At 32.3% G+C, this 18,441-nt stretch overlaps 1 protein-coding gene and 1 pseudogene across 1 annotated transcript; one reads left to right on the top strand and one right to left on the bottom strand.

The window, feature by feature from the left end:
- Positions 1 to 7,905: 7,905 nt before the first annotated feature.
- Positions 7,906 to 10,631, top strand: LOC108460269 (flavonoid 3-O-glucosyltransferase-like; annotated as a pseudogene).
- On the bottom strand, positions 10,363 to 16,458 carry LOC108460268 (glucan endo-1,3-beta-glucosidase 6-like). Its single transcript, XM_017759706.2, has 2 exons — positions 15,217 to 16,458; positions 10,363 to 12,224 (listed from the first exon to the last, which is right to left on the bottom strand). The coding sequence occupies exons 1-2, from the start codon at positions 15,558 to 15,560 to the stop codon at positions 11,111 to 11,113; spliced, it is 1,458 nt and encodes a 485-aa protein (XP_017615195.1). The 5' UTR covers positions 15,561 to 16,458; the 3' UTR covers positions 10,363 to 11,110.
- Between the last annotated feature and the right edge of the window lie 1,983 nt (positions 16,459 to 18,441).

The following is an 18,441-nucleotide window of genomic DNA, read 5'->3' as shown; positions in this document are numbered from 1 at the left end:
GAAAAAAAAATCAAATCTAAATTAAAATCCTGAAATTCAGGATAAAGTTACTGATGTGGGATAAAACTATTGGAAGTTAATAATATCTCTGTTTCATACAATCCTTTTTCGCATGGTGCATACGTGGGATCAGTACCATCATCATCATGAAACAAAAAGAAAAACAGAAGCCTAAATCGGTTTTTGCATATTTGAATAGTAACAAGTAGTTGTATATTTTAATAAAGAATACTCAATTTAAATTTCAATAAATAACATTAGTGATTCTCTAATATAATTATTTTCTACCGAAATAAATAAAATTTCAGATTGTTGAACAACATATTAAAAATATATAATCCTTTAGGTTTTGTATTAAATTTCGATTTTTACATTTTTATTATCGTAAAAATATTTAATTTAATTTTAGTAATCTCCTACATTCCATTCTTGATATCAAGAGAGCAAAACAATCTTCTTAGAGCTTGATGGAAAATATCAAAGAAATAAAAGGGGAAGGGGAAAACGAGTTTTTAGTGAAGAAAGGAAAGGAAAAACTGTGGGGGGATTGAATGAGATATTGCCAATTTGGGGGTCTTTGATGGTAACTATATAATGAAATCAATCACTTACACGTTTGGTTCACTGAATTAGAATAAGGTTGTAATGAAATAGTCATTTTGTAGGAATAGAATAAGACTGTAATGAAATTGAATAGGCATATCAGTGGTTTAGTTGAATATAATGGAATGAGTATTGTAATAGTATTCGTGTGTTTGGTTGAGAGGGATAGTTTTGTAAGAGCAAAAAAAAAAAAAAAACTCAAATGAAGAATATGTCCTTAATAAATTAAATTATGTTTTTTATTTTTATAAAAATATTAAAAAGCCAAAAACGTTAAATGTGTTGCCTCTCTCTTTACTTTGAGAATAACATTCGAACGGAATCTTCATTGCTTGCCAAAAAAAAAACATTTTTAAATTCCAAATTTCAGTAACGATTGCCACCCTGACGGCGAACAACCTAGAATCATGCCATTCTTCACCAAAATAATCATCCAATTCTCATCTTTTTCTTTCCAATTTTAATTTTTCTTAAAATTCATCATAAAAGTCCAAATCTACAAAAATTTCTCGTGACTTCCACCACTGTTTTTGTTGGCATCTACTGCTTGCATGCTTTCAATTTCTGATATGTGCCAACATAAAATTTAATTGCCAATGTTCCCTCCCCCCTCTCACGTCTCATTCTCTCTATAAATCGCTCAAAACTCAGAAATTAGAAACTTTTTTTTTCAGTTTCCAGTCATCAATCACCATGACTATTGTTGCCATTCATTATTCATCATGAATGTCGTGACGTCATCTTTTCCACATCGTTACATCACCAAAATAGTATGTCATGTCATGATGTTAAACTACTAAACGTCGCGACGTCACATACTGTCAACCAATGTTACGATGAGAGAAGATGTTTATTGGAACGAGGACCCTTTATTTGATAAAAATGAGTCATTTGGTACCTATTTCATAATTTGCAATCAAACCAACCATTATGCTCACCTAAAAACATTCCAAACTCATAACATTTCATACCAGAACAAGTTATTTAACCATTTCTAATCAAAACCAATTCGATATAAGCTCAACCTATTACAAAACTATCCATTTCTATACAACAATCAAATGTGATCCCCAACCAATCAAAATACCAATCTTAACTATGCTTCAAACATGCCATCTTATTTTCATTACAAGGACATAAGTGTAACAGCCTAATTTTCAGTGGTGTCGGAAATGGTGATTTGAGATCACTAAATTCGACAAATAAGATTGAACAAGATAGTAATTTAATATTTATGAGTCAAGTAAGAATTTAGAAGAATTTTTGAAATGGTGAAATTAGTGAATTAAAAGAATTTATTAGGTCAAACGGGTCAAAAATGAGGTATCGAGACTTCAAAGTTGAAAATCGAGCTATAAATATTTTTATAAATATTTATGGAGTGTCATTGAGTTAGTATTAAAGTTTCGTTAGAAAATTTTAACGTTTGGATGGCTAATTAATTAAAAAGGACTAAATTGAAAATAGCATAAAATTTGTTAAATTGTGAGTAAATAGCTTAAGTATTTAAAAAGATGGATTTAAAGAGCAATTAGACCCAAAGGTTAATGGCTGGACGGTTTGGGTATGAAATAAGCAAGAAAACAATGTGAACAAGGGGCAAAATTGGAAATAGCATAAAAGTTAATAGTTAAATAATGATGTAATTGAAAAATCTAGACATTTCTTCATATTTTCTCATCCAAAACGCCATAGAAGGTTTGGAGAAAGCTGGTTTTTCATATTTTTACATCATGTGCCATAGAAGGTCTGGAGAAAGCTGGTTTTTCATATTTTTACATCATGTGAGTTTAATTCTTACTTTTCTTGATAATTTTTATGTTTTTATGACTTTTACAATTAGGTCCACTTGTAGAATTCATTAGTTTTTCATTTTATGGGTGAAATTGGAAGTTACCCTGGATGGATAAGGGAATTTTATGATGAATTATTATGAAATTTAAGTTCTAATTTCATATTAAGGTGGTTTTATTAAGTGATTTTGATAGGAAATGATATTTAGGACCTAATTGTGAAAAAGTTGTGAATTGAAAGTTTCTGTTGAAATTAAGAATATAAAATGTTTTGAAATAGTTTATAATGATAAAATAAAGTGTTAATTGAGAAAAATTAGTTCAATTGATGGGTGAATTGAGCAGGGACTAAATTGTGAAAACTATAAATTTTGGGGTAAAAGTGCAATTTCGAAATTTGAACAGCATAAATTGTGAAGTGAAATAGAATTGAAATGGATGCTAATGAAGGAATGATTTTATAATTATAGATCAAGAAAACGAATCGAATCGTGGAAAGGAGAAAATTCAAGAATAGTCCCCAATTTCTACGACTTTTGCAAATTAGTCCAGGTAAGTTCATATGGCAAAGTTCAATGTTTTGATATGAAAATCTTATGATTGTTAAAGTATTTTATTGTTGACGAATACTATCAATTTGCATTAACTAATGAATAATGTGTAACTAAAAGTACAAATTAGTAGGAACAATGGATTTGAGTGCTTCTATTCAGAACCACGATGAATTGACAAAAAATATGTGATAAGTGTGCCCGTTTAAGACCATAGCTGGGCTATGGCATCTGTGCAATGTGATAATGTGACTCCGTATAAGACCATAGCTGGGCTATGGCATCGGTATAATGTGATAATGTGATTCCGTATAAGACCATGTCCGGATATGGCTTCGTATGATATGTGAACCGTGTAAGACCATGGCAAGGCTATGGCTTGTGTGTGATGCGTAACAATGTGAAAGTCCATAGTTTAATATGGCAATGTGATAATGAAGCACTCAATTCCTTATTGTTCCCTAATTTGACAATGAAGTAAATGAGAAATAGGCCTAAGGGAGTTAAATTGTGAGTAGCCATATGGAAATTATTCCAATGAGTTATTAATGAAATTGTGATTTGGAGGATGAAATAGTTAAACTAATAGATATATGATTGTGTACGATATTTGATATGATTTGTGTTTATATGCCTATGAGCTTACTAAGCTTCAATAAGCTTACTTGTGTGTGTTTAATATTTTATGTAGATTGACTTGAAGTGAAGTGGGTAGATCGGATCAACACAACAGGCACACTATTCAGATCAATTCTGGTAGTTTTGTTTTATGTTTAAAGATTTATATGGCATGTATAGAGTTTGAATGAATTGAAGTAAAGATGTTATGAACTAGCTAACAATATTTGTACTAAAACAGTTTTTGGTAAGTAGCAGTAGTTTGACTTTGAAAATTCACCATAAATTGTGGAAATTGAGTTAAGGGTTGGAAAAAAATGAGATTAAAGCCTAATGAGTCTAGTTTCATATAGAGGAAACGGTACATGCAATTGGATTTTATGTTATGAGATATTTAAATTGTGGTGAGACAGAGTCTGAATGACTTCGAGTTCCCCTATTCTGATTTTAGAAAATCATTAAAAATTTCAAAAAAATAATTATGAGTCATACTATATATGTATGGATTCCTCATTGGGTCTATTTTTAAGAGAAACAAACGGCATGGTTATTTGAATTTTTTACAGAGAGAAATTTGGTTCGTAGTGCACAGGGGTTAAAATAGCCAAACCCTGAAATAGGGGAGGATTTAACTAATAAACTGTACTAATTGGACCAACCAAAATTATAAAAAAATTGGTAAGTAGATATATGAGTATAAATTCGGGAAAATTTACGGATTTGGGTTTCGAGTTTTATAACTCGAGATATGAATTATTTAGCAACTATGACGCAGTTGGACAGCTTGTCTGAAAAGTATGATATAAATTATCTAAATTTGGTTAAGTGCTCAAATAAGTTTAGTAGTGCCTTGTGCTCGACTCCGACAACGGTTTCGGGTAAAGGGCGTTACAATAAGCATATAAGCTCATATACTCATTCAACTTACCATATCACCTATATGTAATTCATAGCATATCTACATGACATGTTCAAGTTTAAAATCATGTACTAAACCACATCAAGCATAGCTAATCCGTACACCATATATTAAATACCAAACCTTTCATACACTCTACATTTGCCACAATGTCATACATTCCATATGAATTAGAAAGTTACCATTTCATTAACCCCTTAACCCTATATACATGCCACAATCCTCACTCAAAATGATAATACAAAAAAAAGGTATTGATTCAGTGATAGGATAGTGTAAGCTTCAAAATGATTTGGCTCAACGAGTTCCGCAAGGTGATGACCTACAAGGGAAAGGAAAAACAAACTAGGTAAACATATATGATGCTTAGTAAGTTCATAGGCATTAAAAAACTTACCTTATATTTTATCTAAATACAAGAAGCAACCTTAACTTGACATAGTTTGACTAAACATGGCAAAGCAAATCATCAATAAGGTGATACTAGAATGTAATCAAACCATGTGGCAACTCAATCACTTACCATACCAATTCATGTCATTTTGTATAACTGATTCCAAACTCATTCATTTAAGGGATAAAACCATATACATATTCATGACATTTTTCTAATACATTATTCAAGTTCAATTTAACATTTCTTCAAGTGAACATCAACATCATTAATTCTCATTTCAAATTTCTTATTTCATATAAACTATTTCACCTAATGAACCTTAGAAAATTGACTTAGATACAAAGGTAACTACACCACACCAGTTGCTCGTCCGAGTTGAATATATATATTCGTGTCAGGTTACCCGTCTGGGCTAAACCTTTATATTGACACATCTGAATGTTTATCCAAGCTAAGTATACATACATGTCAAGTTACCCATCTGGGCTAACCCTTTAAAACAACATCAGGTTACTCGTCCGAGCTAAACTTGTGTCACATGTATTTGCGAGTCCGCAACAAATGATGGATCTCGGTAACATCTGTAATCAATCTCGTAAAAGTGAGCACAAAATCCTATTGGCATGTCAATCATATCTTAACTTTTACTAAGTTCATATGGGCATCTATTACACATATTAACATTACTTTTCAATTTAGTCTAAATCTCACCTTTTAAACCAATTCAGAACCAAACACGTATATAATCACAATTCAAATACACAACAATCTATATAAATAAATACCATACGAACTTACCTGGCCAAAGCAACAAACAAGTTGAATTTTCAGGGACTAATTGACAATTTTAGCTTTTCCTCGATTATTATCGGTTTGATCTAATTCTTTATTTATACATCTGTTCCATTCAATCCATCAAAATCAAATATTTATACAATATGCTATTACATGAATGAACCTAAACAATCTTATTTTTTAATACCCCTAAAGTTTTACTTTTTATTCAATTTAGTCCTTAAAATCGAAATAACAATATCTTTCAATTTTAAGCCTCGATTTAAAATCTGAATTTAATTTCATTCATTATAGACCTTCTACTCTCTATTTATACCCAAAATCCCACCTCAATTTCACATTTTATTCAATTTAGTCTTTATGTACAAAACTATTAATTAAACATTACAATCTAGTCCTTTTTCATAATCTAAGCTTAAAATCAATCAATTTAACACCAATTTATTCAATAAATCAACAATAAAAATTTTCAAAAACTTTAACAGTTTTGCAAATTGGTACATTGGCTAGCTAAATCGAGTTCCATGTTCAAAAACATATAAAAAAAAAAAAGACTTGGAAAGCTTACCAATTAAGGATCGATTGCTTTGAGTTCAAAAATGGTCTTTCCCTTAGGTTTTCATGTTCAAACGGTGGAGAAGAAGAAAGAAATATGACAAATTTACACTATCTCACCTTTATATACTTTATTTAAATTTTAATTCATTAAAACTTAATTAATTAATTATTAATCACAATTAATCAAAATTAGAAGATGTTAACATCATCATCCACTATTTGGTGTAACAAAATGGTTTATTTACTATTTTAAACCTTTAACTAATTAAAAATCTATTATGATTGAACTTTTACAATTTAATTTCTGCACCTAAATTATCTATTAATTCAACAAAATTATTGGACCAAATTCTAATATATTTTTATACCAAATCTATACCCGATTTATGAAAATAAAATTTTAAAATTACCCAGGACCACTAAAAATCAAATTGTTACAAACTTCCTCACCTACCTTTTTCTTCATTTGCAAGTAGAAAAAGTCATGGACCACATGGTCTAACTTCCTATTAATTTTCTACTAAATGACACTGCGCACAAAGACCAAAAAATTTACACCAATAATAATTCAAAAATGGCAGGCCATCTTCTGTTATATCAGTCCATATTTCATCAATTTTTAGTGCATCAACAACCCCAACCACAATTAACTCAACAATCTAAACAAAAGTTTCATTCCCAAGTTCTAACAATACATGCACTTTTCAATACAACAAAAACAATAACCTAGACTAAAGTAATTAACTCAACATTCCCACAAAACCCATAAAAAACAAACCCTAACATGGCACAATCTGTGGAAAATAACACATGAACCATGTTTCAAAATTATTTTCGATTAAACCCCATATGTTGGCTTAATATTTACGGTGTTTATTGTTTCAGATGTTACTTGAATTTGAGTCACGCTAGTCACATTATTATTTAGATTTTACCCTCCTCTTATAATTCAAAAAAAAAATTATTTTTGATCAACATTTGCATAAAACACATCAAATTTATAAAAACAATAAATAAAAAAAGTAATCATAGAGGATTACATGGAAAAATTTAGGTGGATTGATAATTGTGCAATCCGTTAAAAGATGATAGAAAATTTAATGACAGTGACTAATTTATAAATTTATTTTATTTAGAATAATTAAATTAAAAAATAGTAATCAAAATATGACAAACTCTATTTTAAAATAGTTATGAATGTAATATACTCTATTTAAGGACATTTTATTATTTTATAATTTTATATAAAATCTAAAAAATATATACATGACGAGATTTAAACTCAAAATAGTCTTTATTATCTTAACTTTACTATTTTAACTAAATTCATATTTAATTATTATACCAATTTTTTATAAATTTTATTACATTAAAGTTTTACTCATGATATATAGTTAGATTAACTTTATTTAAATAAACTAAATTAACTTTTGGAAAAAGAAAACAAATTAAATTCTAATTTTTCTCTTTAATCAAATAATATTTTTTGAACTCTTTTACTAAAATATTTAAAACTATTCATAGTCTCTTCTCAACCTATAACTCGAATCTATTTTCTCTTTCATTAACAACAATACTCATATTAATCTAACTAAAACTTTAACTTTTACCTTAACCTATTAATGGAACTTAAATTTCCACGTAACAAGGCCTTCATCTAAGTCTACTTTTTGAAGAGTGAAAACGACGGTTGCTTGTAAAACCACATATTTTAAGTCCAACCATCGGCCTTAATTGTTTCTTGTTTTCCCTTTACTCCAGTTTAAGTACAGTTCATCTATTTTCATAACTCACAAGCTTGGAGAAAAACAAGTCCCTTCTTATCTTTGCAGGGAGAATAGAGAAAGAATATCCAATGGAAGGCTACAAGAATGCTTCTAAACACATAGCAGTGTTGGCTTTCCCTTTCGGCACCCATGCTGTCCCTCTTCTCAACATTATCCGTCAACTATCAGACGCTTGCCCCGACACCATGTTTTCCTTCCTTAGCACCCAACAATCAAACAACTCAACTTTTCCCAAAAACCTTAATAAAATTAAGCCTTTTAATGTATGGGATGGATTACCTGAGGGGTATAGCTTTAGGGGGAATCCTCATGAGCCCGTCGATTATTTCCTTAAGGCAGTTCCTGGGAATTTTATAAAGGCTATAGATGCTGTTGTGTCTGAAACTGGTAAACCAATTGATTGTTTGATAACAGATGCATTTTATGCAATTGGGGCTGATATCGCGGATGAGCTGAATATTCCTTGGGTGGCGGTTTGGTTGGCTGGCCCTAGGGCACTCTTCCTTCATTTCCAGACCGATGTTATTCGCCAGCATGTAGGAATTAACAGTAAGGATGCTTATGCTTTCTTCTATCAAAAAAATATGCTTAACTTCACTCTCATTCATGTGGTTAATTAAACATAATCTAAGCTATGGTTGTCTTTTCCTTTTTTTTTTTCCCTCCTTAGCATTTAATCCTTCTTAAACCCATAAATAATAATGCACTCAAATTCAGATTTTCTTATAATAATAATATTTATATCAATCAAATTAAAAATTTTAAAAATTTTAATTTACTAGTTTAATATTTTGTAGTTAAAGAAAATTTCAATCACTCTTTAGTGGTAGGTAGGAAGGATATGGACTGTTTTTTTTTTTTTTTTTTTTCTTTTGGAAATATGGATAGTTTTTATTAGGTAGGTATTAAATATCTTTAATATACAACAACAATGCAACTTTTGGTTAGAACTATAATGAATTACATTGATTGTGTTGTATATTAATTGCAACCTATATCATTTTAAATATTATTATAAATTCATCTATATTTAATAATTTTTCTATTTTTAATTAATTTATATATTTAAAATTTAAATTTAATTATTTTTATTTCAGAAAAAACTTAAATAAAAAACATAAGAAAAAATTAACCAAAAAGCCATTTTAATTTAAAGATGGGTCCTCATTTTAAGATTTCTCCACTAATAAAATAATCCCATCTCATAAATTATTTAAAAATTATTTCATGACAACCAAAACATAAATATTTAACACAATTTTTTTTTCAATTTTAATCAAATTTCAAAATTTTCTATTAGGTAAATTAATTAATATTAAATATGATAAGTATATAAAAATATTTTATGTCTTTGAAAATTGATGAGGTAATACTATCTTATTGATGCAATGATGTTAATATACAAGTTATTCCCTAATATTTAATTCTGTTTTACCATGATTAAAGCTGGGTGCTGAACAAATATAATGTTGTCATTTATATGAATATCCATAAAATTGCAGGTCCGGAAGACAAAACACTTGATTTTCTTCCTGAATTTTCTGGCATTCGTGTTACTGACTTACCTAATGGAATAGCCTCTGGAGACATTGATGCCCCCATCCCAGCATTGTTGCATAAAATGGGAGTGTCACTGTCACGCGCCACGGCAATTGTTGCAAATTCATACGAAGACTTAGATAATACAGTGGTGAACATGCTGAAATTAAGATTCAGAATGTTCCTCAACGTTGGTCCCTTCAATCTGGTATCAGTTTCTAGTTCTACAGTGGATGACTCGCATGGGTGCTTGGATTGGGTGAGCAAGCATGAGGCAGCATCGGTGGTATACATCAGCTTTGGAAGCATGATAACCCCACCACCCCATGAGCTACAAGCATTATGTGAAGCCCTGGAGGAATGTGAGTTTCCATTTCTTTGGTCTGTGAGGGGAAATCCTGAGAAACAACTGCCTCAAGGATTCCTGGAAAGAACTAGCTCCAAAGGAAAGATAGTTCCATGGGCTCCTCAGCAACAAATATTGGAATATCCATCAGTTGGGGTTTTTGTAAGTCATGGCGGATGGAATTCAGTCCTGGAAAGTATTAATGGAGGTGTGCCTATGATCTGCAGGCCTTTTTTTGGAGACCAACAATTGAACACTCGTACTGTGGAGGCTGTCTGGGGATTTGGGTTGGGGTTAGAAGGTGGAACATTGACAAAAGAAGGAGCAAAGAAAGCATTGAAGTTGATATTGTGCAGCCAAGAAGGGAAGAAAATGAGAGACAAAATTAGAGTTCAAAAAGAGCTGGTTCGCAAGGCTGTTAAACCCAATGGTAGTTCTATTGAAAATTTCAAAACACTGGTGAAACTTGTCTCCAACACTTACCACCAAGTTGATTGAACCAAGTACACAGAATAAGGAAACACAAGTGCTAGGATAATAAAGTTGTTCGGGATTTATGTCATGTCGAGAATTAAAGATGAACATCATTTGAGGTTCTCTTCCAAAGCACATTTGGCTTCCTATTTGTGTTTTTTCTTTTCGGTGTAGTTTTGGTATCGTTTGCCAATTTGTTGTCCTTGTCTTTATCCAACTTAAATAAAATTGGTAAATGGTTTGAGCAAAAACCTCAAGGTTGGTAATTGCGGACCAAGCCTTATTCACATGCTGTGCTTGCTCTATTATCTATCATATACCGGCACCGGTGCACATTTTGCTCTTCCTCCTGCAGATGTGGTAGACCCCATTGCTAATTGTGTTTTTTCATTTAAAGAAGCCTTTGCATAATTCAATGTTAAAAAGGAAGGGGGGGTGGAGTTGATTACTACTACCATCATCTTCATCATGAAAGAAAAAGTAAAGCAAAATCCTTTCTCAGGAGTATGATGTTGTGGACTTAAAAGAAACTGAAACAGAAAAAAACATGATCAAAGCCCCCTGGATTTTGTCGGAGAGCTTTGGCTCTAATTCATACACTTTTCAGTCTACCACCCATTAAGGGTGTTGTACTAAAAACCCACCTTACATCAAAATAATTAGCTTCAATGTGCAACATTAGTGTACCATTTGTCTCACAAGATTATCTCAAGTAGAATCCTTTTAGAATTCACAGAACCAACGAGAAAACGAGAAGAAGAACAGAAGTCAATCCTAATGGCTTCTGCCCGTACCATCCTGCAGATCCATAATAGGGCTGGATCATTATATGAAATTTGCAATTTCCACCTGTTGGAGTGGGATCTGTTTTTGTGATCATCGAAACATTCGGAAATTTGCAGGCTTCTTCGAGCTGGTTATTCTTCTGAAAGTAACTGTTAAAGGCATAAGAAATGTTCCCCCTAGCATCAAGATTTCCGCAAGATGTCCCGTAACCAAGGCAAGTGCAGTCGGCAGAACCACATGCGAAGCTTACACTTGGTTCCACTTGTGGATCATCAAGTCTGGCTGAAGGCTTCATCACACACCACTTCTTCTCCAAGTATTGTACACCTTTTGCAGGAATTAAAGCTCCTGAGTTCGTAGTACCAAGGTTCAGAGGGTATTTGGCCTGCCCATCAAATGTAAAGATCCCCCAGTGGCGTTCAAAATTTCCTGGAGCAATGCTTTTAGCATCCTCATCAATCAAGCTAAATAAATATGCATCTATTGGGCCAGGTCTCATCGGGGTTCCTCTCCCACCTGAAATATGAGACATAAAACCTTGATTGAACCGCCGAGCATACTCTGTGTTAGCATTTCGGTCTCCATCAGTGGGCCACCCAATCTCACCAACTATAATGGGCAAATCTGCAAATCCATTTTTTTGTAATGCATGTGCAAGGGTATCAAGGTTAGCGTCAAACATGTTGTAATATAATGTCCCACCATCACTTACTGGCGATGCATTGCCATCAAAGAATGCATACTCAACTGGGAAGTTGGGATCAGAATAGAGGCTTATAAAAGGATAGATGTTCACAGTGAAGGGTGCAGCACTAAGACTCAAGAAGTTGACAATTGTAAGCATGATGTCATGGATGTCAGCACGGAAGTCCCCACCAGACGGAGAGCCATTTGTACTTTCATAAACATCAGCATTGAGGGGAACAGTGACTTTTACTTGGTTGTTATGCCCAGCTTTGACCAGCGCAGACTGGATGTTCCGAAGAGCAGGGAAGGTTATTCCAAGGTAGCTTCCATTATATGTCTCCAAGAAAGGTTCATTACCAACAGCTACATATCTGTAGGGAAAGCCAGAACTAGAAATTTATGTCATGATCCAACATCTTGATGTTTGCCAGAAGTTGTAAATACATATTAAGGACTGTTGATATTAAGTTGTTAGGAAGGAAATAGTTATTAGACATGCAACAGTCCATACCAAGTTTTATAATCAATTGTTTTGCCCCGTATAAATATAGCTAAAAGGTTTAAGACCAAAAAGATTAATGTCAACTCATACGAGTCATTGGAAAGCAAAGTTAAAGCCAAGATAAATTTTCAGGCAAATTTGTCGGAAGATTGCAAGAATGGAGATAAAACAAGCTTCAAACTTAATTCTTATTCATGGAATGTAAGATTACTTCCGATACTCGCATGTTATACTATCCAGTTAGGTTCATTTAGCTGGAATATAATGATTTGTTATTTGGTTAAAGAAGTGGAAGATTACTTAAAAACACATTTTACTAAATTGTCTTTATGAAACTTGTTTTTCCTTTTTATTTATTAATCAAAGTGACCAGAAAAAGAAGAATACATCTCTTAATTAAAATACATTATTTGTTATGGTTTAAATGCATTTTCATGCTATATATGCTTATAGTATTTACTACAATTATAATAATTATTTTCCTTTTCTTTTGCTATTTTTCTATCGTCATATTTCTCCTTCATGATTATTGTCAATTCACTAATCTAGTTTATTTTCTTCTCATGCTTTTTATTGCATGTCTTTAAAATATAACTTTTTGATGCATTCATAAAGGGCTCAAAGGATTCAAGTCCGATTTTGGCCGAAACTTACACCCCAAGTCTTTTTGATTAGTAAAATACTCCAAGTGAGTTGTTTCTTCTAACTATATATCTGTTCTTTTTGACACGATGCTTAGAATTACTCATAACCTCTCTCCAACCCATAAATAGTAAGATAACACGCTTCAGCACCCTCAAACCCACATCCTCCTGCATTGACAACAATGTCCATACCAATCGAACTAAAACTTAATCAGCAGATTTCTTTTATTCTTAATCTTATTGAATTTTCAGGATTTTTGAAGGTCTCCAATCTCTTTGCGCCACAAGCCTTCTTATTGTTCAAGAAGTCTCTTTTGGCCTACCTAGTTCTTAAGGATTCTCTTTTCTTCTTCTCTTGCATTCTTTTTTTTCAATTTTGAAATCTTTCTATTGAATTTTAATTATACTCTTTGTTGAAATTTTAGAATTGAATTCAAAGTTCTTTGGTGCTTAAACTTCTCTTGCACTAAGTTGCTTGAAGCAAGAAAGAGTCTAAAACTTCGAGTTGATTGTTCAAACTTCCAAATTTTAAATCCTGAGTTTCCCCATCACTTTTTTAAGTACAAGTGATAATTAAATTTTTAGAAATTTCATTTCTATTTTGAAACAAAAGTCTATCTAATTAATTTTTTAAATATATTGAAACTAAACATGCTTTGGTGGCTTAAAAGCCTTTTGCTACATGTACTAGATTAACTACAAGTGTCCTCATCCGTTTTACAGTTTGAGGCCAGATCTATTCAAGCCGAGGTGGTACTCAAGTTAATATTTCATATTTATCACACCTTTCATTTCTTTTATGAGTTTATATGTGGAATACTAGCAAAATGTAAACCAATGAACTAGATAATATCATCTCATTAAAAGCTTTTATTAAAAATAAATATAAATAAATTTATTTTGGGCTAAATTAACCATATATAAAAAGCGCGTCTAGCTGGACAAGCTTTCTACACAGTTGACAGGAAAGCAAGTCCTACTGGACGATCTTTTTTTGACATGTCAGAGAAAGCCCCAGCTGGATGCATTTTCTTTGAAATTTTTAGAAAACGTTTTCAGCTGAGCGCACTTTCCTAATATGTTAGCAAAAGCTCGTTCAACTAGACGCGCTTTCGCATTATCTCTCAAAAATCAACCAATTTCCTTAAATATTGAAAAAAAATTACCTATTTAGCCAATTAAAAAAAAAGGGGGCATATATGCACAATTTAACTTCTTTATTCTTTAACCTTAGCCGAAAAATGCTTTCAGAAAAAAAAAATCTAAAAAAACCTTAGCTGAAAACTACTTTAAAAATACCTAATTTATAAGCATTGGGTTTTCATAACCATTATTGTATAAAAAGAATAAAACGATTCAAATATGAATATTTAAAATCTAATATATGTTATTAGTATTTGAACTTATCCAAAATTTAAAATTTAGTCCTTGCACTTTAAAAATTTAAATTTAAATCCTCCAATTATTTCAATTTAAAATTTTAGTTCAATCATTATCGATATTTGTACTTTCTATAAAAATTTGCCAACTTTAACATGTTTACTTTTTGTGAATTATATGTAACGTCATATGAGGTAATGAGGGCACTATAATCAACAAACTAAATTAACAAATTTTGACGGAAAATGCTAACAATATTAATGATTGGACTAAGATTTTAAATAATAAAAAAAAAGGTAAAAGAACTTAATGTTTAACTTTTAAATTATAAAGACTAAATTTCAAATTGTATTTAAGTACAGGGACTAATAGCATATTTTAACCTATTTTAAAAATAAAATTGAGTTAACATGTTTTACATCAGATGATGAGTAGTTCTACACTTATTTGTCTCATTCAATGCTTTTTTATCTAAAGTTTGCATTATCAATTAATATGAGTTGTCAAATCCATTGAGAAAAATTAAAATTTATTGAAAAAATTTCAATATTTTATAAGAACACTCTGTTTTCTTCCTACACACCAAAGACAGCCTTGACCCTGACTTCACCCCAATCAAAATAATAATTCAGATCACTAAGAACATTGTTGCACAGGGACAAATAATACAAAACAATAGAAATTAAAAGCAGAGAAAAGTTTAAATTACAGTTAAGGCAACAAGAAGGGTCTCAACTCAACAGCATATATAAACAAGTAATGTTCAAAGCTGAAATTCATTGATGAAGCAGCTAAGCAAGATGATGATAGGAAGTGAAAAAGAAACAGAAAGCTGACCTGATGTTGACATTATTGGAAGTTATATGTTGGGTGACATTTTTCGCAACCCATTTCTCAGCAGCCTTCATGCTGCCACCCACAATAGCAAGCATGTCATTTGGGATTCCCACCATTACCTCAATCCCAGTCTTACCCAGTGTCTTGAGTGTATCATAATCTGCATCAAACAGCTTCACTCTTTGAAACCCATTATCTCTCAGCAACCTTACTATAGTGTCTGGGGGCAGAGGGTGGGATGCCTGGGTTCCCCAGTTCACACCAATTCCACTCACACTCCACAACATCATAAACAAACATACTAACCCAATATTAACTCTATATGCTACTGTAACCCACCCCATTGTCTTCCTCTATGTCTACTCTGCTGGGAAGATTCTACAAAATGGTTGGAAATGTTTCGATCCGAGGCCTAATATTAGCAAAAATCTTCACCGCAAAAACCCATATCAGAAAAATGAAGTCAAAACCATATTACCGATATGGGAAAGAAGAAGTGAAATCTACTACTAGTGCTTCTACAGCTAATGGAAAAGGGCTCCGCCGATGGTTTAACCTTATTTAAGAACAAATATTTGCACTACAGTAGTAGGAACAGCTCAAAATCCCGGCAGGCAGAGATTCTATCGGAGTTAACAAAAAAGGAAAACAAACATTAGTGGTAGGAAGCAGTGAGAATGAAACCCAGATTCATATTTGACAGCAGTAGAAAGAAAATCAGAAAAGTGGGAAGAAAGGGGTCTAAAATGAAAAGGTGATATTAAAAAGAAAGAAACAGGAGAGGCGATGCTGGCGGGTGGGCGGGCGGGCATGAAAAGGCCTTCTTTCCAGCCGTTGGAATGAGAACTGCGAAGAAGATTTAAGAATCTAAGCCTCTACCACCACCTGCCCCTCCTCTAAAAAGCGAAACAGCAGTAGGCCAGAGTGAGCGAGAAAGAGAAAAGCAAATAAAAAGGAAAGGATTGAGCCAAAAAAAAGTTAAGCTAAACAAGTAAAGGTGGGTAGTGGAACCTACATCTAGTTGTCATGTGAAATGTCAGACATGCACGAAATCCAAAACAATGTCTTTTTTTGCAGTTACAAATTACAATACAAAATCACTGCCACAGTATTGGCTTTGGCACTGGCAGCTCTGGTTTGACGGGGATATCACGCCCGTCGTTTATTCAAGAGCTGAGGTGAGGTGAGAGACCTTAAGACAAGTGAGCAAAAGGAATGCAGTATTACTTTAGCTTTATTTGCTGACGCCTGTTAGTTGCTGGGTTAAGAAAGCTAAACTATGCTATGTTGGGGTTGGGCCATGGTACAGCTTAAGCGCTTTCTTTGCTCATTTGGACCTCACAGATTCCACTTTTTCTTTCCTGCATTGCGTTGCATTCAGGCGTACACCAATGCACAGCCATTGCAGGCTAATCGTCCCTTCAACTTCTCATTGAATGGGCATCCGATCCTGCAGTGTGTAACTTAGACGTTAGTAAAATTTGATTAGATTCAAAAAATTTAATAAAAAATTTAAATTTTGAATTAAACAGTTCAAGTTATTTGAGTTAATCAAGTTATTCAAATTAACTCGAATAAAAAATTAAATTTTTCGATTTAACAATAAGAAAAGGCAAAACTACATCGTTTTGATAAATGTTTATCTTTCTAAAGTTAAAAGGTAAAATCATTAAGTTAAAAGATAAAATTACGTCATTTTGATAAATATTTACTCATTAAGTTAAAAGTCAAAACCATTAAATTGTTTATGTCGTTAAATAATCTTTTACTCCGTCTACTAGTTAAATAATCAGCCCATGTAAACGCTACATTGAGTATAAATAGTAGGATTCGTTTGACTCAAAATTTTTTAACTTGATTCAGTTCGATTCAAAAAAGTTCAAATTAAGTTCGTTGCTAAAATAGAATTTATCAACTCGACTAACTCAAAATTTTTTTACTTGATTTGAATGGACTCGATCGAATACTCACCTCTAGTGTAACCCATCCTATGTTGTAATTAACATTTTCTTTTTCTTTTCTATTATTGATATGAATTTTTTATAGATGAAATAAGTTTCCAAGCAAAAACTTACGGTTTGTTTCACGATAAATTAATTACTAAGGTAGTAATTATATTTTCTTGTAATTACACATAATTATAATTCCTTAAATGTGTTTGGTTGACTAATTATATTGTAATTCTTTAGGTTATATTTGGTAGTACAAATTATAGTTACATTGTTACATAATTTATATATTTTTTTAAATATATTGATTACTACAAAAAATTATTAATATTATAAAAAAAAATTCTATACAAGTAACAAAAATTAAAATCAAATCATCATATGTATTATGTTTGTTATGGTAATTGCTATTACCGATCCGCTACCCAATTACCCGATTAGGTCCTGACCCATATTCTACATTGTTAACACTTTGAGTTTGCACGTGAGGTGTTCACACCCTCATGGGACTGCACAATGTGGGTTCGCACCTCCAAAGAGGAGAACTCATATCTAGGCAAACCTACATCTAGAAAACATGTGTTAACCCTAGAGTAGGGTACGTGTCGGCATGCATGGGGGCCTACCTACGACATTACATCCATGAATAGTAATCATATCATATAAATACACAACTTAACCCTTTTGAAGAGGACACACACTCTGAAATACTCAACAATTTGGTACGGTAAGTGTAGACAGGCTTCCGATCTTCAAATTACCAAAAAACCAAAATGACTCATCCAAACGAAAATTTCCCGGATAGTTTCCCATCAAACCAAGCGAGAAGTTCTGGTATCAATAATCAACCCAGAGAAATGGACCTTTTCATTAGTTGGTTTGCTAACCGACAGGAAAATTTAGGTAACTTAGGCCAAACAAGTGCCTTCAATTCTTTTGAACTCAATGCACCATTTGGTCAGGGACCGTCATTTCCTTTTGACCAGGGAGTATCCCTGCAACAACTATTCGGTTTACAGGAGTAGATGAGGTTGATCAAAAAATAGATAACTCAGCAAAGTGCTAGGTTCAAACAGCAGCAAAAGTGTTTTAGCAGGAACTAATAAGACAGAACGAAAAATTGAAGAGCAAGATACAGTTTGACAACTCTGATCTTCAAGATAATGTTACGCCTACCCAAGAGGAGGCTATGGGGGCACATGCAAAGCCATGGAAAAACGAAATAGATGCTTTACGTAGAGATGTGCGAGCATTGCATCTTGATGTGCAAGACATG

Source organism: Gossypium arboreum, chromosome 4 (assembly GCF_025698485.1).
Source record: "Gossypium arboreum isolate Shixiya-1 chromosome 4, ASM2569848v2, whole genome shotgun sequence".
NCBI lineage: Eukaryota > Viridiplantae > Streptophyta > Magnoliopsida > Malvales > Malvaceae > Gossypium > Gossypium arboreum.
The sequence above is the reverse complement of the archived record's forward strand: the minus strand, read 5'-3'. Positions and strand labels throughout refer to the sequence as shown.